Below are 27,869 nucleotides of genomic sequence, written 5' to 3'. Positions count from 1 at the left end.
TGCTGCGTCCTCCCGGGCGCTGTCACTGGGCCTGGTCTGGGGATCCCTGGGCAGCGGGGCTGGGGCCTCATCCGCCCAGGCCGGGTGTGTCGCGGTCTTGCGTGTCTGAGCCTCCGTGGTGGCGGGCTTGTGGGCGACCTCTTCTCCTCACCGCCCGCCTAGGGACGGGCGACGGCCGCTGAGAAGAGTTTAACTCCGCCTAAGTCTGTTACCCTGTGTTCAGGGCACCGCACGCTGTCGTCTCCTCGCATCGTTGGCAAGGGAGCCGCGGCGGGCCAGTAACGCTGTGTCTTGCTCCGTTTGCAGTGTTGCCACAATGGAAGCCAAGGGTAAAAAGAAGTTCGTGGGGAAGAGTGGAAAAGCACCTCGTGGAAAAGTGCCACACGGGAAAAAGAAATTTAAAAAAGGTAAAAGGCAAACGGTCCTTAATAGGAGATTATTCTGGTGCACAGGCATGCTTAAGCTTAATTTTTTTATCCTCGTAAACGTACATCATGGAATTACTAGCTTGGTAGGTGAGCAAAGGGCAGTGGATGTTGTCTGCATGGACTGCCATAAGGCTTTTGACAGTGGCTCCCATACAGCCCTCACAGAGGTGCTGATCACTTAAGGGCTGAATGAGCAGACAGTGAGGTAGATTGAAAACTCGCTCAATGGCTGGGCCCAGAGAGTGGTTATCAGTGGTACAAAATCTAGCTGGAGGCCAATAAGTAGCAGTGTAGCCCAGGAATCAATGTTGTGTGTAGTTCTGGTCAATGGTTTCATTGATGATCTGGATGATGGGGCTTAGTGTGCCATGAGCAAGTTTATCTGTGACTGGGAGGAGTGCCTGATGCAGCAGAGGGTCCTGCTGCCCTTCAGAGAGATCTTAACAGGCGGGAGAAATGGGCTGACAGGAACCTCATGAAGTTCAACAAGAAGTGCAGAGTCCTGCGCCTGGCCAGGAGCAACTCCGTGCGCCAGTACACAGTGGAGGAAAGCAGCTTTGCAGAAAAGGCCCTGGGACTCCTGCTGATCGCAGAGTTGAACATGAGCCAGCATGTTCCCTTTTGGCAAAGGTGGCTAATTGGGTCCTGGGCTTCATTAGGAGGAGCGCTGCCAACAAGTTGAGAGTGGTGATCCTTGCCCTCTCCTCAGCACTGGTGAAGCCCTGCCTGTAGTGCTGCGTCCAGTTCTGAGCTCCCCAGTACAAGAGAGACACGGATACCTTGGAGAGAGTCCAACAAAGGGCCATGAACGTGATGAAGTGTATGGAGCATCTCTCCTATGAGGAAAGGCTGAGACATCTGAGACTGTTCAGCTTGGAGAAGAGAAGGCCGAGGGGGATTTTATCAGTGTATACAAAGACCTGAAGGGAGCGTGCAAAGATAGAGCCAAGCTGTTTCCAGTGGCATCCAGTGACAGGACCAGAGGCAATGGGCACAAACTAAAACACAGGTGGTTCCCTGTGAACATCAGGGAAGACTTCTTTATTGTGAGGGTGACCAAGCCCTGGCACAGGTTGCCCAGGGAGGTGGTGGAGTCTCCCACCTTGCAGATAGTCAAAAGGCACCCAGATGTGGTCCTGGGCAGCCAACTTTGTGTGGCCCTGCATGAGCACCAGAGGTTCCTGCCAACCTCAGTCACTCTATGATTCTATCTTGCATTCAAAACTATACTGACAGTATGATCAAATAACCTGGAAAAAGAAAAGCTGAAATGCTTTAAATAGATTGCATTTCAAGCCCTTCAACTCTATTTGACTGACTCTTTTAATTAAAAATTTGAAGTTGATAACTTTTTGATTCTAAACTTCATTGTCCCATATTAAGAAAAATTTTGTTTGAGAGTTGAAGCTTGGGGGTGTGAGGTGCTGTGGGTTAGGATTGAGAAGATACCTTTCAGTGTTTGCTGTCTCCTGCTTAAAACAGATGATGTCAACACAGCTCTGACCATAAACTGTGAAGAGATGATGTGGGGATTGATGACTTTGATGTCGGGGGTGGTGAAATTCTTAATTAATTGAGTAATCCTTTTAATGCTTGGGCCTTTATACTGCTGCCCAGAAAATAATGCCTGGGCAAAACTTCCCTAGGAAAAACTGGCTTTGAGAAGTACATAAGAATTATAGTTATATATGTAATTGTTATTACAAAGTAGTTTAATTCTTGCTACAGTAATAATTTGTTATTTTGAAGCAACATTAGCTCTAGGATAACATTTTCATTTTTGTTTTATTGGTTAATAGATTCAGGTCCACCAAAGAAACTTCCTAACAAAGGAGATGAGGAGGGAAAGCCTAAAGCCATTTCCAAGAAATTTGTGAAAGGACAGTTAAGACCTGGAAGAGCTAGTGTCAAACAATTCAAGAACAAACAGCAATCAGAAAAGTTTGCAAAGAAGAGGAAGCTCCAGGATGGTGAAGAGGGAGGTGAGCTGGGTTTTAAGCTTGGATATTAATGGAAGCTAGGTTTTGGGAAACACACTGTTCATCTAGGTCTTACTTTTTCCCCCTGCCTTGTTATCACCTTTCCAAATCGGCTGAATGACTCCCAAGTTTATTTCATTTTTAGTCTTTGCTGTGGAAAAATTTACTTCACCTGACTATGCTTGAGGCCGAAGTCGTGAAAATCAATGTTACAAATTTTCTTGGAAGTTAAAAGTAAAGATGCAGTAGCAAATTTAAATAATTGGTATTGCATCATGAAGTTATGATTATTTTAATGACAGTATTAAGTAGCTAGCTGGAAACTGGATGTTTTCCCACAAATTTGGAAAACACAGAGTTTTTCATAGACCATTTTAGAAATTTAATTCTCTGTTCTAAATTACTGGCTATAAAATTTGAAACACAAAAATTTTTGAAACAAAGTTGATTATCCTTTATATTATTTTTTGCTGTAGTCCAAACTATCTAGACACCTGTTTCTAAAAACAAACCCAGCCGTCCCCCCCCAAAAAAGACATAATTGGTGTTATCACTGCTTTTTGCATTTTACAGTTTATTTTTGTGTTTATACAGAGCGGCTAAATAAATGTCTGGTTTTATTACTGTTTAAATGGATTTCTTTTTTTAGCTTTGTTTCTGGTACATGAGAACTTCATGTTGTTCCTTCCTCTGCTGTGAAGCAAAGCTCTACTGCAACAATTAAGCAGCACTGTAAAATGAGAAGTGGAATCTTATCTAAGGGATTCTGAAGTTCTGCAGGAAAATGTTAGTTGTTTGAAGGACAGTAGAAGGTGTTGAGTATTTTATTGTTGCTATTGTTGCATGTTTGCACAATGGCTTCACATGGAATATGCACTAGATGTTTGGGAATTTAATAGCAACGGAATGTTCATATTAAGCTGCTTTAAAAAAAGAAACAATCACAATCAACCTTTAAATGTTGTTTATAACTGAAATCTGCTGTGTACTGCACGGTAGTGCTGCTCTCAAAGCAAAGTGTTAGTGGTTTTGCTTGTCACTATTTAGGAGAGTGATAGAAAAAATTGATCATACGCTTTGTAAAAAGAGCATGGTTTTTGGATGGGTATGACAGTTAATTGCATCCTGCTAAATCACAGAATCATAGAATGCTTTGGGTTGGAAGGGACCTTTAGAAGTCATCTAGCCCAACAACCCCTGCAGTGGGGGAACCAATGCACCAACAAGTGGTGCGTTAAGGTCTAAAAATTTAAAGCTGCGTCTTCAATGTTCCATTTAGAAGTAATAGCATGACTTGTTTCTGTGAAACCATGCAATATAAGATGATGGTTTTTGTCAAGGTGGGAATAAAACTAAAATCAAATACTTGAAGTTTTTCCATAACTCATTTGTGGCACTTTCTGTAAAGTTACTGAGTTTGTTGTGTGGCAGTGTATAGCTGTTGTATAGTAAAATATCATGCTTAAGGAATTTGACTGAATAAAAAAATTAAGCATGCAAAAAGGCTTTAATTTTTTTCCTTTATGTGAGATTTCAGATATGTATCTTTGAGTTATGATTCTTTTGAGAGAGGGAAAAGATATGTATGAGTACAGGATGAACTAAAAAGGGAGAATTATCTGGGGCAGTCATAGGCCATTAGGTGCATTTTGAGTCAATTTTCAAGCTGTTACGAGGTTTGTGATGCATCCTTTGAAATTAACTCTATCCCAGCCAAAACCAGCACACAGTGCTTTGAGGAAAAATCATTAATTGCCTTGTTCTTCCAGTATTCTAGAAGTGGAAATTACTAGCTTATACTTATTAAATATTTACGCTTTCGTATTAGCTAGCTGGGTAACTGCAGGCAGAGCTAACCTGAATTGTCAGCAAATAAAGTCGCAGAGCTGCCACAGTTTATACTGATAAAGGATTCCATTGCTCCTCTTTTATTGACTATAGAAAAAGTATTTTATTTTTGTCTTCAGGGTCAGATTCTAAGAAGCCAAAGTGGAATGACTTCAAAAAGAAACGGAAGGAGTTAAAGCAAACCAGACAACTTAATGATAAAAGTAATTATGACATAATTGTAAAATCAAAGCAAATATGGGAAAATGTGAGAAGGTAATAATGATACTTTTTTCTTTCATTCACTGGGCTTTTAGTCATAAGTTGCAAAAAGAATCACTTTCTACTCTTGCAATTGTATGAAACTGTATTTCCATGGTGAAACTCCATGGGTGAATGATAACATTACATGCAGTTCTGTAGATGGTTCAAGTAGAATGTGGTGAACCATGGTACTAGAAATGTATGGATTGAGCTCATTTGTAATTTAGGGTAAAATTTGTGAATAAATGGTTAAGGAGTTGTCTTATTTTTTGAATCCTGGAGCACAGAGTGAGTACTGATTCAGCCTGATCTTCCAGTGGGATCACTGCATGAGTTTTTTGTAGAGGTTTATATGCTTTCTCTGGGCCAGTGTAATTCTAGAACTGGGGTCCTACAACAGAAGGAGGAGTTAATTTTACTTGCTCTAAGTGTCTGTACTTTGCAGTCTTGGCTGTAAGATGCTTATGAATCTTCAGATCTGTAAATAACTCTGGGTGCAGATTGGAGTTTTTGTCCTTTTTAATAATACTGTTACTCAGAAAAGAATAATTTTAAAGTGTGGAAATCTGGTTTGGTTTCTAGGAAGTAAAACTTGTTAATTACATCTATCTACAGGTTTAATGAATGACAATGTAAATTTGGATTAGCAGGAGCTAACTTAATTTTATTTTGTACTGTCTTGCTTCTTAATTTCTAGATATAAGTGAATCATAGTACAAAAAAGCTGTTTCCTCAATTAAGATTTTTTTGCTTTTTTTTGTTTCTAGGAAGAAATGCGATAAGGAGATGCGAGAAAAGCTGATGAATGAACTACAGAAGCTTCTTCATGGAAAAATTAAAAGTGTAAGAAAACTAATGCCAGAGTGCACAAATTCACAAAAGCTTCTTTAAAGAATGGTAAAATATAAATGCACTTTTAATAGTGTAGTACTAACCTGTTCTTCCAAAAGCTACAGGGAATTTTTTTAAACTGTGAGTGAAAAAGGACAAAAACAGGGTTGAAAGGCTACATTTGGCACCTGGATTTCAGGACAGTAGTTCTGGGGTGATTTGTCTATCTGCTGGCTATTATAAGGCTGTCTGTTTTGCCAAGCAGCTTTAGTCCAGGGAAATTCTGTGTCAGTTGAATTTCAAGAACAGTTAGGATTTTTATGAATTACAGTTGTTGCTTTGCAGCTTTATTTTAGAGACGTTAATGTCCTGATACTATACTAAACAGTCTTCCCACTTAATTCTTGAAATCCATAAATTTGCAGTGAAATACCTGTTGGATTTTAAAGTGATTTGGCATTCCATGCTGAAGTGGAACTGTATCGTCACACTCAACCTGAAAGAACGTGAGAGAGAATGAGATACCATTTCATGTTTCCCTTTCAGTATTAAAATGAAGATGCATGTCCTTAGCTGTCAGGAACTGCAAGTATTGTCTGTATTTGTTTGATAGAGTACTTATAAAGCAGTAAAAAACCTTTAAAACCTTAATTCGGTATAAACAGGTAACTACTTTTATAATTGGCATTACATGCTACATAGGGCATAAAACTATATCAGAGAGCAAGTGCATTAAAATGAATTTGGTCCATAATGCCATTTGAATGGCCAAGGATAATGAAATATCTCTGTCCTGTAGCTGGCATTTGCCCATGATTCAACTCGAGTGATCCAGTGCTTTATTCAGTATGGTAATGAGAAGCAAAGGGAGGAGACATTTGAAGAATTGAAAGGTACTTTCTTCCCATTTACATTTTACCTATATGCTTCTGTATTGTTGTTAGGATGCATTAAAACAAACTGTAATATTTTCTCTTGAATATTTTTAACTTTCTGCTGAAATGATGCATTGTTCCTAGAGAGCTCTTAAAACTTAAATAATGGCATCTTGTTTTGTAGAATTAATGTAGTGAAAAAATCAAACCAGCTCAATGTTTTTTCCCGTCTTCTAGATAGCCTAGTAGAGTTGAGCAAATCAAAATATTCCAGAAATATTGTGAAGAAGTTTCTCATGTATGGGTGAGTATCAAGTGGATTTGCTTAGCTGTGTTGCATTGTTTCATTTCTAGTGTGAATGCTGCTCTTGCTCTATAGTGCATTGATCATGAATAAAAAAAAAATGTCTCTGGAAACATCTTCATAATCGTGACAAGACAGGAGAGTGTCTGGTATTGCTAACAGCAGTTTTCCTTTTGCAAAAAGTAAAGCTAAAGCTGTACACATGAAGGAAAACATGCCCAAAAAAGCGTAAATATATGCTCAGAGTTGATCTTTGCCTTATATAAAAAACTGGCTTTTAAAAATTTTCTTAGTTTAGGAAGGCATCTCTGTTTCAGAAAAGCATCCTTTATTCTGTGGAATTTACCCACTGCTTTCTTTTCTTTCCCTCCAAATGCCTTATGATTTCTCCAGATTCCTAGCTTTCTTGACATATATTCATAAATGCTATAAGGCTGATCCAGATGCGTATATTTCTAGTTTCTTTGCTAAAAGTTACCACCTAAATGTGCTTCCAAAAATAAAACTATTGATAGGTCACCTTATCCCTAAAGTTTTAGCTCTTGCTATCTATCCTTTCCTGTGAAACAGGACAAAACCACAAGTTGCAGAAATAATAAAAAGCTTTAAAGGCCATGTGAAAAAAATGCTCCGTCATGCCGAAGCATCTGCTGTAGTGGAATATGCATATAATGACAAAGCCATTCTGGAGCAGAGGAATATGCTGACAGAAGAACTATATGGGAATACTTTCCAGGTTTACAAGGTGACGTTTTGATACTTTCTAGTCTGAAGTGTTTTAGCATCTAACGTATTGTGTTAGTAGTCCCCTACCTATCTTACCTACTGTTTATTTTTATTAAATTTGTTAGGTGTCCAAATGTAGTCTAGTTTAGCATGTGTAAATGTTATGATTACTTGCACGTTTCTATTCTAGATTAAATTGTTGTGGTTTTTCAGTTTGAGCTATGTAAAATATATTATGTTCATGTATGAGCTTGCTCTGCTTGTCAAAGACAGTCTAATATCGTATAGTTGCAGTTAGTGTAATGTCCTAGTGTCTAGCCTGAAGTAGTCATCCTTGCTGGGATAAGATTTAGGCTTAATTCCCCATTAATGCTGTAGATGGCTTTTTTTGTGCCTTATGTCTCCTGAGAACTGAGTGTGGGCAGAACGTGCCTCTGTCTATATACAGTATGCCTTTTTGGCTTTGTTTTCTTTCCCATGGAGACTATAGGACTTGAGTTCAAACCTTCTTGAAACCATTTAGATGTAGATCCTCACCAGGCAGTGGGAACCTTTTTAAAATGTACAACATGCTTTCTTTTGACTTCTGCTTTTCCTTCTTTCATGCTGACTTGGAAAGTTGGTTTCCATTAGAGGCACAAATAGTTTTATTTGCTACAAAGTACAACGCTTTTATGTAGCTGTTAACTACACCAGAGTGATTTTTGCACCTTGGTGTACACCACCACACACTTTTACCAAAATTTCTGCTAAAATTACATATGAACAGCTCATTTTTGAACGGTGTTGCTATTTTTTCTTTACTAAACCTGAAAGTATTTTGCAATACCATAGTAGAAAGGCGTGTTTGTGGGCTGTAATTTTTACTGGGAGTAAAACAACCTCTGAAATCAAGTGCACTGTTAGCTTCCATCGTTCTAGTATTCTTGGCGAGAGTGCTTCAAATAGTCTTACATTGTGGTGCAAACCTGAGATTCAACAGTATGTGGGTTTATATGAAATTAAGATGTAATCCTGAATGAAACCTGGAATTCCTTGGAGTTTTTTAAATGTATGGTTCTCTTTTCCCCCTACTGCCTCCAACTCTTCACCCCTGCTTCCTCCCCCCAGCAGGGATGGTTAGAAATACATTTCTCCTAATTTTCTATCTAGTCAGACTGTTCTTCTAACAACAGATTCTTTTACAAGAGTTACCGCTGTAATTGTTTAGATGAGATACCAGGAAGTACTTCTGTGTTTAAGGTACATGGTATATATTCCTCCTCTCTGCTGTTCTTGAATTGGAATTCCCTGGGCCTTGGGTAACTTCTCAGTTCATTGACTTGTTGCTGTGTTGCCCCCTGACGTATGCATAGTGTCATGCAGGATTTCTGCTTAGCTCAGGAGTCCCTTAACACAATATCAGTTTTGTGTATTTTACCGTGTATCTGAGAGTCTTACAGAGAGCTGACCGTAATGGGCAAAAACCAGTTCAGACGAGAGAAGTAGCTTTTGTTTGCTAATGATGAATATTCATTTTGTAGACACTTAAGTATACAGTTTCTGACATATTCAAAGTAGATGAGCTTTTTATTTTTAAAGTTGTAAAAACTGTTAGTTTTGCAGAAAATTCTTTTTGTTTGTGGTACTCTTCATGAATTTCGATTGAAAAGGACTAAAGATTATATTTTTCTCTGAACTCCAGTACTTGCGAGGTACAATTAAGCCTCTGATTCATTTCAGACACCAATTGTCCCAACACTGGATAAAGTGTTAGAAGCTCAGCCTGAAAAGAGAGAAGCCATCCTGGATGAAATGAAACAGATTCTTACACCAATGGCACAAAAGTAAGGACAAAAATTAATTTAAGGTGTGACAGTCTAGCACAAACCAGTTGTTTCTGACATACAGACAGCGATACTGATACTCTTTTAAGCTGTAACATTGCTGTATTGTATAGTAAGTAACTATGGTTTTGTCCGGTGTCGTAATGAATATCTTAATTTTGAACTCTACTTATATACTCTAAAGCGTCCTCTGCCCCAGTCAAACAGTTGATAGAAATCCCACAGTGTGGTGTGCTTCCATAATGCATTAGTGGATAAGCTTCTCCAGTGATCTTCAGGAGAAAATATTTTGCTAAGTTTTAAACTTGTAAGTTTTGGTAGAATTTTCCACGTGTCGTAAAAGCTAATCTAATCCAGAATGGCTGTATATTTTTCTACACACCACACTGCTTAACTCTCTTAAAATACAAATGAAGTATTGCTAGCTTTTGAACCATTACTTGTGGGAGACTTTTTGCTTATTTTCCTCTTCCTAAATACAGAGAGTCTGTGATAAAGCACTCGCTGGTACATAAAGTATTTTTGGACTTTTTCACTTACGCACTTCCAAAACAAAGATCTGTAAGTATGTTTTGTTTGTTTTTTGTTGTCTTTTGCCTTGCAGTGGAATGCTTTTAATCTTACTGTGAAAATGTTTTAAGGTAACTAGACAAAAATACATCTTGCATTTATAGAATTTTGCACATCTGGTGATTCAAGATAGACGACTGGAGAATAGTGTTGTATGGACATTTGCAGTCATAGTGAACTTTCACACTAAAGCAATAGTGTTTGTGATATTTGAACTTAAAAAAAAAAAAAAAGCCAAAAACCCAAATGGAACAACTTTGATGTTTTCTCTCTCCATGCTAAGTGGTCCTTCACAATAGCTGGAGAATAATCAAAGCGAGGGACATTGCTTCCAGTAGTTTGGCTTTCCAGTGTGTAATTTCTTAACCACTTGTGGCCAGTGTCCAAAAAACAAATGCAGTCAGAGTGAGCTTTTCTGTCAGCAGCCAAAACATTATCTTCTGCCTCCTCCTGAACCAAGCATATGGCTTGTATCACTGTGTCTATATTAAATTCCAGTTTTAGGCTTACCCCAGTCATCCTTGGTCATCCGTCCCGACACAGGTGCAGGACCTCATGAGGTTCACATGGGCCAACTCCTCAAGCTTGTCCAGGTCCAGGTCCCTCTGAATGGCATAAAGATGCCTTGCAAAAACTAAGCCTAAATCCGTCTGCATGATGTGACATTGTATAGGCTAGTGTACAGCTTGACTTCACCTGTCTTCAAGCCGTGTCTGCCAGCCTCACCCTGGTTCTGCAGTTCAGCACCATCTCACTCCAGGCCAGGTGGAGCCTTCTAGACAGCAGTCTCTTACCTGCTTCTGCTGGACTGGACTTCTGAACTCTTCTTTGTTACTGTTAACAAACCCAAAACTAGGGGTAGCGAAGTGGACTATTTGTAGCCTGTTCTAAGTCCAGATCTTAACCTAATTAGAGTTTCCTGTGCATGATTTCATGTAATGCTTTGCTAAAAAATACTTCTGGATTGTGTGAATCGGGGGAGTAATGGCTCATCTCTTCCTTCTTGCTTGGCTTTTTGTGCAGACATGGTAGCATAGGGATATTCTCTCTGGGATTTGGAAACCCTTTTTGTAGATGTGTTCCTGCCTGTGCATATAGCTAGTGACACCAATCGTGTTGTGACTGAGCAGTTTCTAAATAAGTGGTAAAATGCTTGAAACCTTTGTTTAGGGAATGAGAAGAAGCTAGGGATAGAAAGGGAGATAGGTGGGAGCTTCATGTCAAAGAAATCTATCAGATAATAACAAAAGTAGAATCTAGTAACCCACAAGGTGGTTGTTTGGTTTGTTTTTTGGTTTTGGCTGGTGATGTTATGTCAGATGATCTCCTGAGGGCCCTTCCAACCCTTGCCATTCTATGATTCAGAATCTCATTACTTTGATATGAAAACAGACTTGGCTGAACATTGTCATATCTGATTTATAACATCACCTGGTGCTTAAATGACCTTTTTGTTCTTCTTGCTTACAGGCTAATACCCTGTATATATAAATAAATAGCATCACTTTCAAGGATTTTCTTCCTAAATGAATGGTTCTCTTTGTCTCCTAATTTTATCTCAGTTCTGAGCGCCCTTCTTTGAATAGTCTGTAATGGGACAACTCACAAGCTTCAATACAGTCCTGATTTCAAAGGATGAATATGATGAACAGTGTAGTTTTGAAGGGAGAAAGCTTATGTTGTTTGCAGTCTTGTGGACTACTTTTGAGGCTGTTTTTTGTAGGTCAAGGCAATGAGAGTGGTTCTGTAGAGCTGATGATGCTCTCTGTAGTGTTGTGGGCAGAAAACAAGTCCTTTCAGGCCCACCTGCCTTGAGATTTCTCAGGCCTTTTCTTTCACCTTTTGCTTTATCACTTTTTGTTCCTCAGGAAATGATAGAAGCTATCAGAGAGGCTGTCATCTACCTGGCACACACTCATGATGGAGCCCGAGTAGCGATGCACTGTTTATGGCATGGTACTCCCAAGGTATTGTTTGGTTTCTGTCTACCCAGTCCTCTTCAATAATAGTCTAGTCTGAGACTGTGAGTATGATTGCTCACATGGGTCCTTCTGCCAGTTCACATTTTGATGCAGTTAAATATTTGAGAGCAAGCTTAAAAAGTGGCCCCACTTTACATTTTGGCAAATATAAGTAGTAGTTTTTCATGAATCATATGCTTTCATTAGAACTTTTATAGTGGAAGCATCTCCCTTTATTTTTAGCAGAGTCCTTGGAGATGACACATAAAGCTTTTCCATTTTAAGATTATTAGCCATTCACTTATCCCATAAATTTCCTAATGCAGGTGAAATTGGCAGTAGGGAGAGGACAATAAAGAAGTCATAATGTGGAACAGTATTTGGCTTTGGAATGCCAAGACTTAGAAAATGTTATAGGAACTGTGTTTTAGTTTCTTCTCCTGATACAGTATCCTGAAATACTTTAGGTGTAACATATGCCATCATCTCTTGGAAATCTTGTAATGTAAAAATATATTTTTCTGTATTAAAAAACATTAAAAAACAAAAAAGATGACATACGGAAATAGTCTGCCTGTTAAAAAGTGCAGAAAAAAACATGAAGTTGCTAGCATCTAGGGTTAGAAATGGGTTAAAGAAGACTGCAAGAGCCAAAAGTACAAGCACTGAGGAAACTCTACCAAAAAAATCTTGCATAGTAAATGAGTTCTGCAACAGGTTGGAGTCCTTGCTATTTCATAAAGTTTCAGGTCCTGTTGAGTAAGTTTTTTTCCAAATGAGGAGTTGAAGTGCATTCTCCTTCTGTAAGTAATGAACAAGATACAGGTGAACATATGTGGTGGTTTGGGGTTTTTTGGGTTGGTTTTGGTTTTTGGTTTTTTTCCCTAAGTTGCCCTTCTTGGCATCTCCCTTTGGTTTGTAAACATATCACAGAACCTCCCTGGAACTGAGTCCTTCATAGTTCAGGGTTAATTCTTCTAGCTGTTGACTAACAGTACAAATGTGAGACTTTGGTAAATAGCCTTTGCTTTAGCAAGCAAATTGAGGGTCATCTTTTTGAAGGTGTAAATAACAGTTTACTTATTCAGAATCACTGGCATTATAGTCTCATTTGAGTTTCTTGTTTCCTTTTGGATAGGACAGAAAAGTCATTGTGAAAACTATGAAGACATATATTGAAAAAATAGCAACGGTGAGTGTTCATTAACCATTTACTTCATAGTCTCTGAAACACAAGTGATTTGATAGGGGCCAATTTGAATGTGCTTTGGTACTGGAAGCAACTATGAGATCTTAGTAAAAGTCGGTTTCAAATAGTGGTGATGTACTAGATAATAGGAAATATGTTGAACTTTTAAGGAATATTTAGAGACGTACTGAGAAACTTCACTGGGGGCACTACATGTAGTACTATCCTTCTTTAAAGTAGCTGAGCTAATTATAAGTCCTAAATTTTTTCCTATAACTTTTTTTTCTTTGAGCCCAACTTTATATTGTATCTTCATATGGTTCGTTGGTTAATTATCCTTGGCTGGGAGTAAAATAACATGTGGACACAAGGGGAACAAAAACTAAGATGCCTTGGGGATGTCATTGGAAAGGCCGTTTGAATGTGCCTGTTTCTTATAAGATGCTCAATAACTTCTTAAGTCAGGAAGCTTCAAAATGAATTAATGTTGAAGTGTCATACAATGGAAGAAGCCTGTATTTAATTTTTTTCTGAGTAATGTGTATGTTTGGAGACTGCAGCACCAACAGAGTAACAGTTACAACCTGATTTCATAGTGCTGGGCAAAACTGCAACTGTGAAGAAAAGCTTTTTAAACTTCTTCCCTTCCTGGTTGCTGTATTGTTCTGTTTAGTAATAGTTGACATGCTCTCAGTCAGTGGTCTCCAGAATTTCTTGATCACACAACATTGAGCATGCATCCCCAATATATGTCTATTTGTGTATAAATTATGTACATGTACTACTGTACTAGTATACATTATAAAACGTACACAGAAATAGAAATTTTAAAAGGATGAGATAAAGATAACCAGTGGTTATTTTTATATATTTATTCATGGTACAAAAAATATTTTCGTCCTGTACCACAATGGATTGTCTTGTGCGCCCCGCTTTGGAGGCCACTGGTCTAAGTGATGTTTCTCTCTGTAATTTTCTAGTATCAGAATAAATTAGTTATTATATTTTATGAAATATGTATTACATAGAAAGAAGAGACAGAGGGTAAATAATAGCTAAAATAACACTGAACCGCCGAAGGTCTGGCTTCACTTCGACGTACTCACTGACGTACAAGTGAATTGGGTTGTGCCCTTTTGAGTACGCTAGAAATGTGCTTTCCAACAATGCAGTAGAGACTGTACGGTTCATTGCAGAGACATGATCTCCAAAAATATGGTATGTGATTTATCTCGGTTTTAAGCAAATCCACCATAGAAACAAAATCTGTATGTAATGCTCCTACAAGGCAAATCCTCTGATTTCAAATGATAATTACATAATAGGATTAGGTTAATAGTTTGGATGCAATAAAGCAATATATGAACTTATAATGGCAGATCAACTTAATCTACCTTTGTTTTAACAACTTGCTTCTCTTAACAAGCCTTGCTTTCAGAGAGAGCCTCAATGTTGAGCTTCTCTCATTCTATGACAGTAGACAGAATTTGCTTGCAGTTCATCTTGTGTGATGTTCGAGGCAAACTCAGTAATGTTGATTCTAAGTCAATTAGTATTTTCATAGAACTTGACTGCATGTGCTTTCTGATGTCTCATCTTTGCAGGGTGAATTTTCTCATCTGGTCTTGCTGGCAGCATTTGATTGCATTGATGACACTAAACTTGTGAAACAGTTAATTGTATCGGTAAGTAATTAAACTTATCCTAAAATAGTGTACTAAATAGTGTCAGTGTGTTTCTCACTGTGTAGGAGGATCAGAGTAGGGATCCATCCACTTTTTTCAAATGATTTAATTCCTTTCCACCTTTTCTGTTTCATTATATTTGTGTATCATGTTTATTTTTTTTATTTTCATAGGAGACCTCAGCACTTTCACATGTTCTCTTTAGTTATTTATGTGGATTAGTTTTTAAGATAGATGCAGTACTTGCTGAAAATTACCCTTTTGTACTTGTTTATTCTGGCTAATGGATGACTGGAATCTCTCTAAAGTTAATGTCTTTGTCATGGAAGTTTGAGCTCTGCTATTACTTCAAGAGATTAAATTGGTGGAAAACTTTAGAATGAAGATGTCATCCATTTTACAGGCAAACCTAAAATGTCAAGAATATCCATGCCTAGAATGTCCTTATTGTGCGAATGTATTATTGTAAAAAAGGTTGTTTAGCACACTTAGCTCTTTTCTTTTGCACAAGTAGCATCTCAGAAAGTGATACTTCAAAATAAACTGTCATAAACTTTTAGGGACATGACAACAGGCCTGAATATAGTCTACTATGACTTCGAAGGAGAAAAAGTATTTGGGGACTTCTGGCTGGATGCTGAAACCATTAACTCACATTACTTCTCAAAACTTGACATTTTTACTTGACATTTTTACTTAATATGTTGGTAATTAACATTAATTAACAACTCATGTTCTGGATAAAATCCATGTAATACTTTTATCTTGCTTCCGAAATGGAGACAGATAGATGTCTGAAACATGAGAGCACTCTAGCTGTTTTACTTCACCTCCATGGAATTGCACAGTAAACAGTAAGGATAATACGTTCTAGTCTGCATCTGCTTCCTTTTGGAATGCCCCATTTCCCCACCTTCCTTCCAAAAATTATTTAGTAGGGTTTCATAAAGTGTTTATACTTAAGATTATGTTTACATGCGAATTTTATAACTTCTAAGGTGTTTTAATCTGTAAATTACCATAAAGTTACGTTTTCACACTGATAAAAGAGACTTCATAGTGCACAATTTTTATGCAAGCAGGACAATTGATGTGTAAGTTATAATGTGCTTATAGTAGTACTCATGCTATAGCTTTTAGGACTGGCGGGCTGAGAGGCAGTGGGCAGGAGGTAAAGATGAAGCAAATACTCTGTATGTGGAGGAGGAATATGAGAATAAAGTTGTTATGATGCAGCTTGCTTTAAAATACATGAGCAGTTTTTCCGTTGCAAAACTTTGTATAGGGGGGAATTGGGGTTTTGTACCCTAGCGTGGAGTTTTAGCCCTAAGTCTGTGCCTCTCTGATGGGTGTGGAGACATGAAAGCATCCCAGTGTGGAGATGGCTTTTTTTTCTCAGGTATATTAGCTGTAATCATGGCTGGGTTTTGTTTCCAGATTCCAGTCTGCAATGTAACAACTTCTGGGCAAGATCCAAGCAAATAAGTCCTGACAGATCAGAGCTGTCTTCTCTGCTTTCTGAAGGGTGTATTAGTTCAGATACTGTGTTTGGCTTTAGCTGAGCTTCCAAGGTGTCATGTAGTTCCTGAATCATCTATGGTTTTCCACTCTCTGAGATCAAAGATAATGGAGTGTTTACTGTTTGGTCATTGACTGCATCAATCTAGACAGAAGAGTAAAGAAATTTAGGAGGAATGGCCTTCACACATACAGAATTGGCCCATCTGGGTTTATATGAGGTCAGGAACAGGGAAAGGATGTCATAGAAAAGGGAAAAAAAATAACCATATAAGATCAAACCTAGCTCTTCAGATGGTGAATGAAAACTAGTAGAGGATGAGGTGGAAGCATCTAGAAGTCAAGCATTGAAAAATACTCTGTAAAAGAATCCAACCCTTAAAATTATCTTAAAGAGCAGTTAGACTTCTAAAACACCCTGTATCAATTATCATTCTGTCCATACTAAAATTAGCTTAAGGAATGGACAGACAATAATAAAGATTTGGGTGGGGAAGAACAGTGTTTGGACATGTGTTTTTTGTTTGGATTTTTTGTTGTTGTTGTTGTATTATAAAACTGATTGCTTAGGTTGAGTGGCAGAATGGCTGGGAATTTGTAGATAAGGGAAGGTTTTAAGCTCTTCAAATACTTCAAGGAAGATCTTCCTTCTCATCATCTGTCAGCTTCACAGAGTCTTAATCCAGGACCAAAGAATATGTATGGTGCGTTAAACCTTCATATGTGATTGGAACTGTACATTGTGAGCTGGGCACGTGTCAGGATTCAGGCAGATTTCAGTGGGAAATCCCTCTCTTTCATGAGGACTACAAGCAGGCAGTGCTAGGGAGATGTTACCAACAAGAGACAACATGCCTGTGTCGTTTAGAGTTTCTCCTGGTACTATCTGACAATTCTGACTATGAAAGTGAGCAAATACTGTAATTCATTGGAATCATAGAATCGGTGGGGGAAAAACACTTTTGCAGGATTTAAGGAAAAATGTCTATTGTGTTTTATGCAAAATGGCTGTGTTATAGGTTGATCTGAAGTGCAGATAACTTTTGTGTTTAAGAGGGGTTTCTTTTTTTCCATGCCTGTAGTGTGAAGGTTATAGTAATAGGTTTTTATTCATAGTTACAGTGCTGCATCAAACTGATGTTCATTTCAGTTTACCAAAACTCGTTTTCACCTAGGTGAAATGTTTTTGATATAAGAACATTGTGTTAAGATTTCCTGCCAGCTTCCAACCACCTTTCTCTCTTTCTCTTTCAAAGACAACCAACCCCAGGCCCCATATTAATAAAGGGTGACATTGGTTTAAATAGTTCTATTTACCTTTTTCTAGCTTGTGGCTGGAAGGATTTTCATGGTGGAAAAAAGGGTGTTTAAGGGCAATAGCCTGCAAAATGTGAAAGTGCCCAGAGCCCTGTACAGCCCTCCTTTGCTTCGATAATTATAAATTCTACATGTATATTGAAAGTTACCAGAAATGGATTGTGATAATGCTCAAGAGTATCTGGATGGTATTCAGGATTCTCTGGTGGTACTTGCAAATTGCATAAAATGCATGTTGCTGTATGACAGGCCTTTGTGAGAAGCTAACAAAAATATGGGTACAAACAGATGGGCTAATACAGGTGCTTCCATCTGAATATATCAGCATGCTTCTGTAAGCAAGAAAACTCCCCTGCATTTTAATGCGTTTCTTCCTCGGATGTGTTAGTGCGCAAGTGTATGCGAGCCCCACTCTGTAGTTTACAAAGTGGTTGCTCTCAGCCAACAACTGACCTCCGGGGAATGCCCAGTGTTTTCTGTTAATGCTCACAAAACCTGCAAATAATACTCCTGGCAGAAGTCAGCTTTATTTTATTGTTGGAACTCAAGTTTTCTTGGTGAATGTTCTGTGATCAGTTTAAGATGGACTTTTCCTTTCTGTGGACTGTCACTGCTGTCTACGTACTTACTACATTGAAAGTCAGCATGGTATCAGTGATTACACTTAGTTGGTAGGGTGGGTGATCCTTAGTAAGTCTGGTCTGCTGAGGTTATGACTTCTACTGAGGTTGTATTTGTACAGCGTATGACATACCAGAATATGTGTTGTTCTTTGTACTTGCATGTATCAGTGAAAACAAATCCTGTCCTCTTGTAGTGTTTTCTAATCAGTGACATTGATGCATCTGATGAACATATTTTAAACCTTAATATGTTTTTATTTCTCTCACTTCTCCAAATTTTCATTCTTACTAGTTTTTTTATTTAACTTCACAAACAGATATGAATCTTATTCATAGTGTGTAGTCTTCCTTTCCTAAGCTTTGCGTTTGAAAGGTTATCAGTAATTACTAATGGCTCAATACTATTATTTCATTAATTTTTTGTTGCTGATTGTTTACTTTTACAGGAAATAAAAGCCTCTTTGCCTGATATAATAAACAATAAATATGGAAAGAAGGTCTTGTTATACTTGCTAAGTCCTAGAGACCCTGCACATTTTGTTCCGGAAATCATCACGCTTCTGCAACAGGGAGATGGAAATGCCTATAGGTAACAGATATGAAGGTTATGTTGTTTTCCCTGGAGTCCAGAAGAGTTCATACAACTTGCTGTTGTGATGGATTTAATTTCAGCTTTTCTTCATAATATATCTAAGTAATGTGAATATATATAAAAAATACATAAGTATTATTAGATATGTTAATCTATAGTCCTTATTTTGGCATCTTTTGTTTAAAGTTCATATGTGTTGATTGGTGACCAGCAATGTATTGGTGATCAGCAGTTTACTCCCTTTGTAAAGGGCAAAAATTGTGATGTGTTCCTTATTTAAACTCATATCCAATGTGGTGTAGTAGAAAATTTTTAATATGCATTATTGGTGTTTTAAGTTGCATAGAAGTATATCTCAAAATCTAGCTATAAAAATGGAAATTGTTAATTTGCATTCAGTCTCTGGTAGTGACAGTGATGCTTATCAGCTTTTGAAAAAGGTACAATTTTAGATTAGTGAGCTGTTTAAGAAATACATCTCAGTAGCTGAGATAACTGAATACAATATAAACAGGGGTTAAATTATTGTTGTTAACAGAAAACTGAGGTTTACTGGCATTCAGCTTTAAACACTATAAATTTTCTTACTCCATGTGCTCTTAAAGCGTGTGTGCAACGTGTGTTTAATTGTATGGGAAAGAGGGAAGAATAATGCTTTACTTTGATCTTCCAGTTACTTATAGCTGTCTTAAACAGCATATGTGTTCTGAATTTCTTGTTGCTTGATGTGCATACAGAGCACGGTCTTCTACAGTAATGTGCTGTCTCTTTCATCAGTAAGAAGAATACTGAACTCCGCCGCCGTGAACTCTTGGAAGCCATTTCCTTGCCTTTGCTAGAATATTTGCAAGAACATACCCAAGAAGTAGTGCTAGACAAAGCTACCTTTGTCTTGGTTACTGCCATCTTAAGAACAGCTCTTGGCAACATCCAGCCTGCACTAGATGCAATTGCTAATTTAGCAGCGGAAGAGCTGGTTCCAGGTGGCTGTGATGGGCAGGTAATATAACAGAGGACAAAGTGCTGAGATCTTGCTTAGTTTGTATTACTAAAATGAAGTCTGCTCACTTTTTCCTTTACATAAGATATCAACATACTGCCCTGATAGCACTTGTACATTAGACGTGGTCTCTTGTTTTCTGACATTTTCCTATCATAGTTTATTATTATTGCATCTGGAGTGATGAAGGCTTGAACAAATATTTAATCTGAGTTGTAGAGCAAGGTACTTCATGATCTTGAGTTTTCAGAATTGCTTTAAACGCTTTATGGGAAGGTAGCTGACAATCACGCTACACAGTCTCTCTTTTGATATCACCATGCAATCGAGCAGTTACTAATTTCTTATAGTTCATTTGACTGTTTACACTGAGAGCAATCTCCATGCAAGGCAAGATCTTAGATAATAGCTGTTTGTCTTTACAGTATGACCTTCTCTTCAAAGCGTGCCCCTCCCCTCTTTTGTTGAGTTAATCTCCCTCTTTTGTTGAGTTAATCTTGGTCAGATACGTCTCTGTGGACTAGAAAATGAAAAATGCTGTGTACATTATATTTAAGATAGATACCCTCCAGATTTTCATCATTGTAGTGAATTTGCTCTGTCTTTCCCCTTCTTTAAGATACGCATTTTACAGAATTTTACATGAACTACTCTTGCTTTCTATGATTTTCTGTGAACCATGCTGTAGTCTCTGAAAAAGTGGAAAGTCTGGAAACTCTTGTAGAGGCAGCTAGACCAAGAGATTCCACTTAGTAAGCATGAAATCCTTGGAGGGTGGATGAAACATTGGTTGATATGGTTTATATTACTGAAAGTCAGATGTTACAGGGAAGGTGATAAAAAATAAACTGGTCAGTTTAAATAAGTATTCAGATACTTGCATCAAACTTGTTGATATTTGCATAGGTGATGACTAAATGAACCAATGTGATGTGGTGTCTGAGGGCAGAGTGGATAAATCAAGCAGGAATATTTATGGACAGACATCTAACTGTGTTTTGAAACTTCATCATTAAATAATTTGGTTTTGGTTTGGTTTGTTTTTTCTCTTAAAGCTTCACATTGCAGAGCATCCAGCAGGCCATCTAGTTCTGAAATGGTTAATAGAGCAAGATGAAAAAATGAAAGAAAGTGGAAAAGAAGGTATGTTGGAAATTCAGCTTTATTTGATCAAACTGTGACTTCAGATTAATCAGTTATCTGACCTACAGTAAGATTGCTGCATTTATTTCTTTGAATATATTAATATATGGAAAATTTAACATATCCTCTAAGATTATTGCTTCCATCTTTTTGCTGTTGTGAGCTGTTATATGAACAGAATGCCAAGGATACGTTTGCTTTTTCTGCAAAGCCAAGTATTGGTCTGTTTGTGGTTTTGGTTTTTTTTCCCAGGGGTTTACTGTGTATTTGGGACAGGGTTCATTTCTCTGCTTAAAATGTTTTGATAGCTTTACTAAATTACACAGCAATTTAAAAGATAATAATAGAAAATATATTTCAAACAGGAAGACTTGTTTCATTAGTGATTGTGAGCCAAACTGTAATCTTTACTGTGTTCATTAGTGCTGCTGGGTTAATGCTTTATGACTGTTACTACAATAATTCATGCACAAAAATAGGACATCTTTGCTATTTTATATCCCAGAAGGCAGAGATTGGGCACAGATGTTCTCGTCTTAATTTAGCTTTTAAACTTATTTTATTACATAACTGTAAAATCTTGTTGTGTGAATCACCATATCCTAATAGGGATTACTTTTTCTCATACAAAAACCTCAAAAATGAAAGGAGGTGGGGGTGGCATAGTATAATCTGGAGGGAATTTCCTTGTGTAGGCAGCATTTTTCTTTGTAGAATTATCAGATCTTGTTCAACTTTTTTTTTTCTTTTCTTCTTCTTGCTACGTTCAGTTGTCCACTGTTTCCTTTAAAAATAAAAGTTAGTTGGGCTTCATTAGAAGTTTCTGAAAGAAGGCTCTTCTGCTACTTCTCAAGTGGATGATTAAAAATGTGCAAAGGGGAAGTTTTATATTAGTGTCTTTCAGAGACCAGCCTAACTGAGATGATGATAGTTATCTAGATTTATTTCTGCTAACATTGTGCAATTCCCATTTTAAACCCAAGCTGTTCCCTTTTGTTTCTTTGTTTTCCTCCAAAGAGTGTGCGTTTTAGAATTGTTGCTCTGAGTTTATGGAATGGCTTTAAAAAACAACCAAATTTTATCACATAGGGAACAAGTTGAATAAAAACTGACCTGTTCTTCAGATGGAATTCTGATCTAAAGTGACAGTGAAAAATAGCTCCAGTGTTTGTTTGGAGGTTGCAGTTTGTTGTGGCTGGGTGGGTTTTTTGGGTTGCTTACCAAGCTTTGGGTTGCTTATAAAGTTTGCTCAGCATACAAGTTGTAAGAGCAGTTTTTGTGAAGTTCAGTTCCCCTAATTCAGCTGAGGACTCAAAGTCAGCCTAGGTTCTTTCTTTTGCATATGTCATTAGCATAATGAATCTGCAAGTCAACTCTAAGCTTTCAAACCTACTGAAGAACTAGAGCCCTGTAGCATCAGTACAGCTGAAAGAAACAAGGTTCCTAGTGGGTTTCATGCATCAATAAAGGATTAGTTTTAAGTAACTTCACCTGTGCAGATTCTTCAGCTGTAGAGTCAGATGCTTAAAAACACACACTTTTCAGCAGAGGTGTGTATGTATTGGCATATTGCATATAATTATCTCTTGTGTTGGTCTCGTTCTTACCAAGTTCTTTCTTTGGAGTGGATGCCTTCTTTAAGACATGAATAGCTTTTGGCACCCTTTTAAAAAAGAAACAGCAAGTTTGCCTGCTTTATACTAGTAAACTGTCACATGGTGCTGCTATTGTCTAACTAACTTTAAGCAATACTTGGAAGTAGTCAAACATCTACAAAGGTGTTCATTGCAGTGAATAAATTACTTTGTGAGAGCAAAAGTTTGTGAATATTCGGTGGGTAAAAACTATTTGATTAAATCATCACCGTAGAGAACTTTTAACAGGCTGCTTCATACAAGGATACTGTCTTAATTTTTTTTTCTTCCTACCCTTTTCCACATTTTACAGTTTGCTTCGCAAGAACGTTGGTGGAACGTGTTGGTATTGAGAATATGAAGACCTGGGCAGAAGTAAATCGAGGTGCCATTATCCTTTGTTGGTATGTAAGGCACATGGCTATTTCAGACTAGGCTCCAATGTTAATTTCTTGAATGGCTAAGAGAATTTCAGTTGAAATTTCTACCATCAAAATGCCATTTTTTGCTCAGTGTGTACTGTCTTTCATGCCACTGCTAAGTTTTCAGTGGAACAGGGTACTGGAAAAATTCAAACCAGATTTTCCATAGGTTGTTCGTTGAGCTCAGGCTTTTGTAGTACTAGGAAGTAGCTCAGTGTTGGAAAATCTTAAGATTAAAAATGAGGTTTATTTTTAAACTTGTGTCTACCATATCTTGTTTTACAAGCACAAAATTCTTAAAAGAGCAGTCCACAAATAGCTACATTAAAATAATTAACTCTGAAATACCTGTGACTGGAAGTAGCATGCAAGAATATGGATTTTTTTTTTTTATTATTATTTTTCATTTTTTTGGTAACTTACTGCTTTGTGTCGATGCCTTAATGGAGTCTAAGTAAGTCTCATACTGAAGTACAAAGGTGTTTGGAATAGCCCATCATAAACCTTTTCATGGTCTAACTGGCTCACAAGTTCAAAGCAGTGAAATGCGCAACTAGTGAGACCAAAAAGACCCCACAGGAATCAGACTGTTTCCACTTTGTAACTATTTGTCAGTGTCAGGTCATAGAAACCCAAGGTTTTGTCTTTAGCCCAGAGTGTGTGGTCTTTGATTTGTTTGACGATTTTGGGTCAATGCAAACCTTTATGAGGAGCCAGCAGTGCAATGCTGACTCAGCAGTTCCAGAACAAACAGACAACATGATTTTTAAAAATAAAAACCTCTTCTCCCTTTTTTACACCCCACTTCTCCCTCTCCTAAAATTACTTTAGACTCCTTGCTATTTGCTTTCCGTCTCAGTTCTCTCTGAGTCTAGAGTGAGGCTACTTTGATGTTCATGCTCTTTTGAAAGGTGAATCAAAAGCTGTTTTCACTGATAGGACTTCTGTTAGTTAATCTGAGTTTAATTCTAACTTTGTTTAGTCATTATCATTCAGAGCAGTAGTGAGAAGAATTAGCAGTAGAAGAGAGTTGCAGTCCAGATACAAAACCAGTTTGCACAACATCATAATAGTCATATGGATCTGGCTGTTAAGGTTGTTCAGCTGCTAAAACGACAGCACTTTTCATTTGCCTTTTATAACAGGCCTTTAGAATTCAATAAATGCATCTAATGCCTTTAAGTTAACTGATCCTGCGCACAGATGTTCAGTAGAGATTTGTTATAAAGGCTTGTTCACTGACAGCGTGCTAATGCTTGGACTTTTATCCCCCCTAATTCAAGGCTGAGGAGATTAATTTAACATGTGGTGTTGCTGGGTTATGTATTAAGCTATTTTGATTGTCCAAATAAAGTTGCAAAGTAAATTAGTCTATTTTTTTCCATATATAACACTTAAATAACTGTTTGGCTGTCACCGTGACAACAGTCTTAATAGGTTTTGCAGACTTAGAGAAAAAGCAGAAAACTACTAGTTGCTTATTAGGAAAAAACCAGCACAGGAGCAGTGCATTTTATGGAAATGTCTGTGACGAATGTCCGTCCTTCCCTCGCTGCTATTACTCCTGTCACTACAGGGTGGGGCTTGGACAACTGTGCTTTGTTACCAAGCAGGGGAGCTTATCTCCCAGGTTGTCAGTCGAACATTTTTCACCAATACTGAAACTCACCTAACAGGAAACAGAGATAAAAGTATGGGGGAAGAGTGTGTGTTTGTTTGTTTGCTGGAATTTTGGTTTTAGTTTGGTTTGGTGTTTTTTTTATTTTAATTAAAGCTGAGTCCTTTGTAGTTTGAACTTCTCTTGATGACTCTTCAGACATGATGCCCTTTTGTTTAGGCAGCTGAGAACACACGAACATAAACAGCCACTTCTATTCCATTTCATGTGACACCTGCTTACATTGCTAACATTTAGTAATTAATCTCATCTTCGTTTAACTGCATGCATTGAAGCTGAGAGGTTACCTAAATCATACAGGAATGATAAATTGAACTTAGTCTGGTATAGATAATAACTGCCATATTTTTTTACATAAAATAATTGTTCACTGTTTACAAAACTCATTAAAAAAAATTCAGATACTTATTTTGTCATAAAGGAGCTCAGATCCCTCAGACAGAGGTAATTTTCAGATGCTACCTGTTCTCCCTGAAGCTATGATTGATTTTTGTTCTGTTGTTGGCTTTTGGAAGCCATCTGTCACTTACGTGCAGATCTGAAACTCAGAACTACCCAGTCGGTCCACCTGAAGATTTTTGGCTTTCTAGTTATTTAAGCTTATTCACCAGTTATGAGCAGTTCATTGCGTGTGCTTGATTGCTTAGTTACGTGGTATCCTCTGGACCCTCTCCTTTCATTGCCCTACTTGCTTTTAATTTAATTTTTATAAAAAAATCTGGGCCTGGTTCTGACCTGGTACAAGTGTGAAGATTCCTAAGGTAATGAGAGGGCTCTTTGCAGGCGTTACAATCCAGCTTAGTGTAAAGTGTTGTAACTACTTGAATGTCATGGATGCTCGTCTATTTATGTTTCTACATCTGACCTCTCCTCAGTATTTTTGAATTTGTCAATGGTGTGTTACACCAGGGTATAAAATGGATTAAAAAAAAAACTTCACCAAATGACTCACTGATTTCCATATGCCATTTTTGTAACCTGCAAAAGTTATATTTTGTATCCACAAAATACTTAGGTGCCTGCTTACCAGATCTTAGTAGAACTTCAAGAATAATAATTTAAAAAAAAATAGTAAAACCACCACGTTGGTCTTTTGGCTGTATTATCAGACATGTAGATGTTCTATATTAAAAATACGGTGTCTTGAAATATCTGTGGATACCAAGAGTTTGAAAGCAGCTTTACATGTATTACTGTTGGCAGATGAAATTCATTTTTAGAAATACATAAACTGCATTCCAGAGTGGCTTGCTACTTTATATGTTCATTGTCCTTGATGGTGAACCATGTGGATCTCTGCATGTTAACTACCAATGTGTTCAGCAAAGTTTTAAAGAAGGCCTATTGATTAAATAGTATTGTCATAGCTAAAAGTGTACAGAAGTTGCTGGTAGAAGTTGTTACTCATAGAAGTAAATCTAGGAATAAAGTAGCTGAAAATAGCGGTGGTGTCACATGGGCATCCCATGCTTTACTGCCTGTAGTGTTGCCATCCTGCACAGGATTTGGAGTCCTAAGGAGACAAAATTTAAATCTCACCTTAAGCTACGTTAATTCCTTTTCTGCCTTACTCAGTTCAGCTTGCCATGCCTAATCCTTGTATAAAAAGTAGGCAAGAAGCAAGCTTTTAGGTAGCTGCAAATCTGGGAGCCGTTTGGAAGAATCCTGGGGTTTATACGACTTGCAGTATCACACTGCCTGCTTGGTAGCAGTACCAGGGTGTTATAGTTTGTTTCCAATCTTAGTTATTTGTATACCAGTGCAACTTGTAATTCTGTTCTGGATTGCACACATTGGCTGTAGAAGACATGACATTTTTTAGGCAGTGTTCATCGTTTTGAAGTAACAAATTAGGTGTGCCATTACCTCTACTGATTTTGTACTATAATCCAAGAACATCTTGCTGTTGCCCAGGGGAAGGGGAGAAGGACAATCACTGTCTAGGTTGATCTGCAGAGTGCAGAAGCTTTTTCTTTCCTAATAGTATTTTACAGCTTACGATGAATTTCCTTGTTTCTGGAAAATAAAAGTTATCTGGGAAAGCTGTTTTGTTTTCCAAAAGTAGTATCTAAAAAAGAATAGAACTGGTAAGGCTCTGTAGTCCTGCACTGGACGAAGCACAGGAGTACAACAGTGAAAGTGCTTGATGTGTATTAGATGTACATCCAGCTTTAGGACCCCCATTACAAGAAAGGTATCAACAACTGGAGCGAGTTTAATGGAGGGTGACCAAGAATAGTTGTGGGCTGGATCCCTTGGTCTGCAAGGAAAGGCTGTGGGACCAGGGCTAGTTCAGCTGGGAGAAGGGATGGCTTTGGAGGCACTCAGCATCTTCCCTGGCACTGGGAGGGTTGGAGGAGATGCAGCTGGGCTCTTCACAGCAGTCCGTATGCAGCTGGAGGGCGAGAGGCAGCGGCACAAGCTGAAACACAGAGGCTCGGGCTAGAGATAGGGAGAAGCCTTTCCCCATGAGGACAGCCCAGCGGTGGGGCTGGGGCTCAGGGAGGTTGTGCTGCCTCCTGCATTGGGGGGTTTCAAGCCTGGGTTGGGTGAAGCCCTGAGCAGCTTGTTCTCACCCAATGTTTGAACATGCTTTGAGTAGGGATCTGCAGTTCCTTCCAGTCTGATTTATCCTGTCTTGGTTGTGTTCTCACTTGGTGTTTCGTGCTTTCTGGAAAGTTTCGCATCTTTTTCTGATGGGAGGTGAAAGAATCTGCCTTTTCTTCCTACATAGTTACTCTTTTCCGACATGGACAGCTTCTTTACCAGTGGCCTACATGCTGACATTTGACATCCTTGGATTTTTTTCCCTATTTCTTGTAGCCTTCTCCGGAGCACCGATCAAGGAGTGGTAAACACAGTCAAAAAAGGACTGAAAAAGCTTGTCCCAAAGTTGAAGCTGAATAAAAACGTGAAAGGAATAGAGGCATTACTGGAGAAATTGACTTCCTAAATGTAATGAAGCTAAAAAGACAATTAACATCAATGCAACCAATTCAGAGTTCATAAGATTTTGCAGCATAGTTGTTTTAAGAAGCAGTGTATGCATTTGTAAATTAAATCATTTCTAAAACAACTTGTCTGTTGTACTCATTCTGTTGTGTGCGGTAAATGGTTGTTCTGAGGGATTGAAATCTCAAGAAGATGTAAGAGCTAGTGGAAACTTCTGAACATGCGGTCAAGAAATTAAATCTTTCCTAATAACTTGCACAAAAATGTTTTGAGTCTTGTTAAAATTTGTGTATATGTTGTCATAGTTACCATAGAAACAGAAGCATCTGTTCTGGAGATATTCGTGTGTACTGGCAAATACACTTGTTCTTAATCCCCTTCTTGCCTGGTTTCCTCAAAAAACAAAGCAGAAAAACAGCTCAAGTCCCATTCTTACCCTGTGAAGGGGTGATGGAGGCTCTCATCCTTCAGGAAGTAACAAGAATAGAATGAAAATAGCGTCTCTGACTTTTTTTCAAAGAAGGT

General features: G+C 37.9%; 1 protein-coding gene across 1 annotated transcript; it reads left to right on the top strand.

Moving 5' to 3' along the window:
• Positions 1 to 65: 65 nt before the first annotated feature.
• PUM3 (pumilio RNA binding family member 3) lies at positions 66 to 27,426 on the top strand. The gene is made up of 17 exons (XM_009641500.2): positions 66 to 407; positions 2,228 to 2,410; positions 4,375 to 4,510; positions 5,266 to 5,341; positions 6,129 to 6,222; positions 6,442 to 6,508; positions 7,079 to 7,253; positions 8,957 to 9,060; positions 9,543 to 9,621; positions 11,499 to 11,597; positions 12,730 to 12,783; positions 14,385 to 14,465; positions 18,370 to 18,512; positions 19,293 to 19,515; positions 20,571 to 20,658; positions 22,606 to 22,696; positions 27,216 to 27,426. Exons 1-17 carry the CDS (start codon positions 317 to 319, stop codon positions 27,343 to 27,345), a joined length of 1,914 nt encoding a protein of 637 aa, XP_009639795.1. The 5' UTR covers positions 66 to 316; the 3' UTR covers positions 27,346 to 27,426.
• The last annotated feature ends 443 nt before the right edge of the window (positions 27,427 to 27,869 follow it).

This window comes from Egretta garzetta, unplaced genomic scaffold (assembly GCF_000687185.1).
Source record: "Egretta garzetta isolate BGI_Z169 unplaced genomic scaffold, ASM68718v1 scaffold596, whole genome shotgun sequence".
Classification (NCBI taxonomy): Eukaryota; Metazoa; Chordata; class Aves; order Pelecaniformes; family Ardeidae; genus Egretta; species Egretta garzetta.
This window is presented reverse-complemented; position numbering and strand designations above follow the sequence as displayed.

Bases quoted from the DNA above. Each gene is read 5' to 3' on its own strand.
- PUM3 (XM_009641500.2), top strand. From the start codon at position 317: ATGGAAGCCAAGGGTAAAAAGAAGTTCGTGGGGAAGAGTGGAAAAGCA. The intron at 6,509-7,078 runs GTGAGTATCAAG...CCTGTGAAACAG, and splicing joins AAGAAGTTTCTCATGTATGG to GACAAAACCACAAGTTGCAG. The intron at 22,697-27,215 runs GTATGTAAGGCA...TATTTCTTGTAG, and splicing joins GGTGCCATTATCCTTTGTTG to CCTTCTCCGGAGCACCGATC.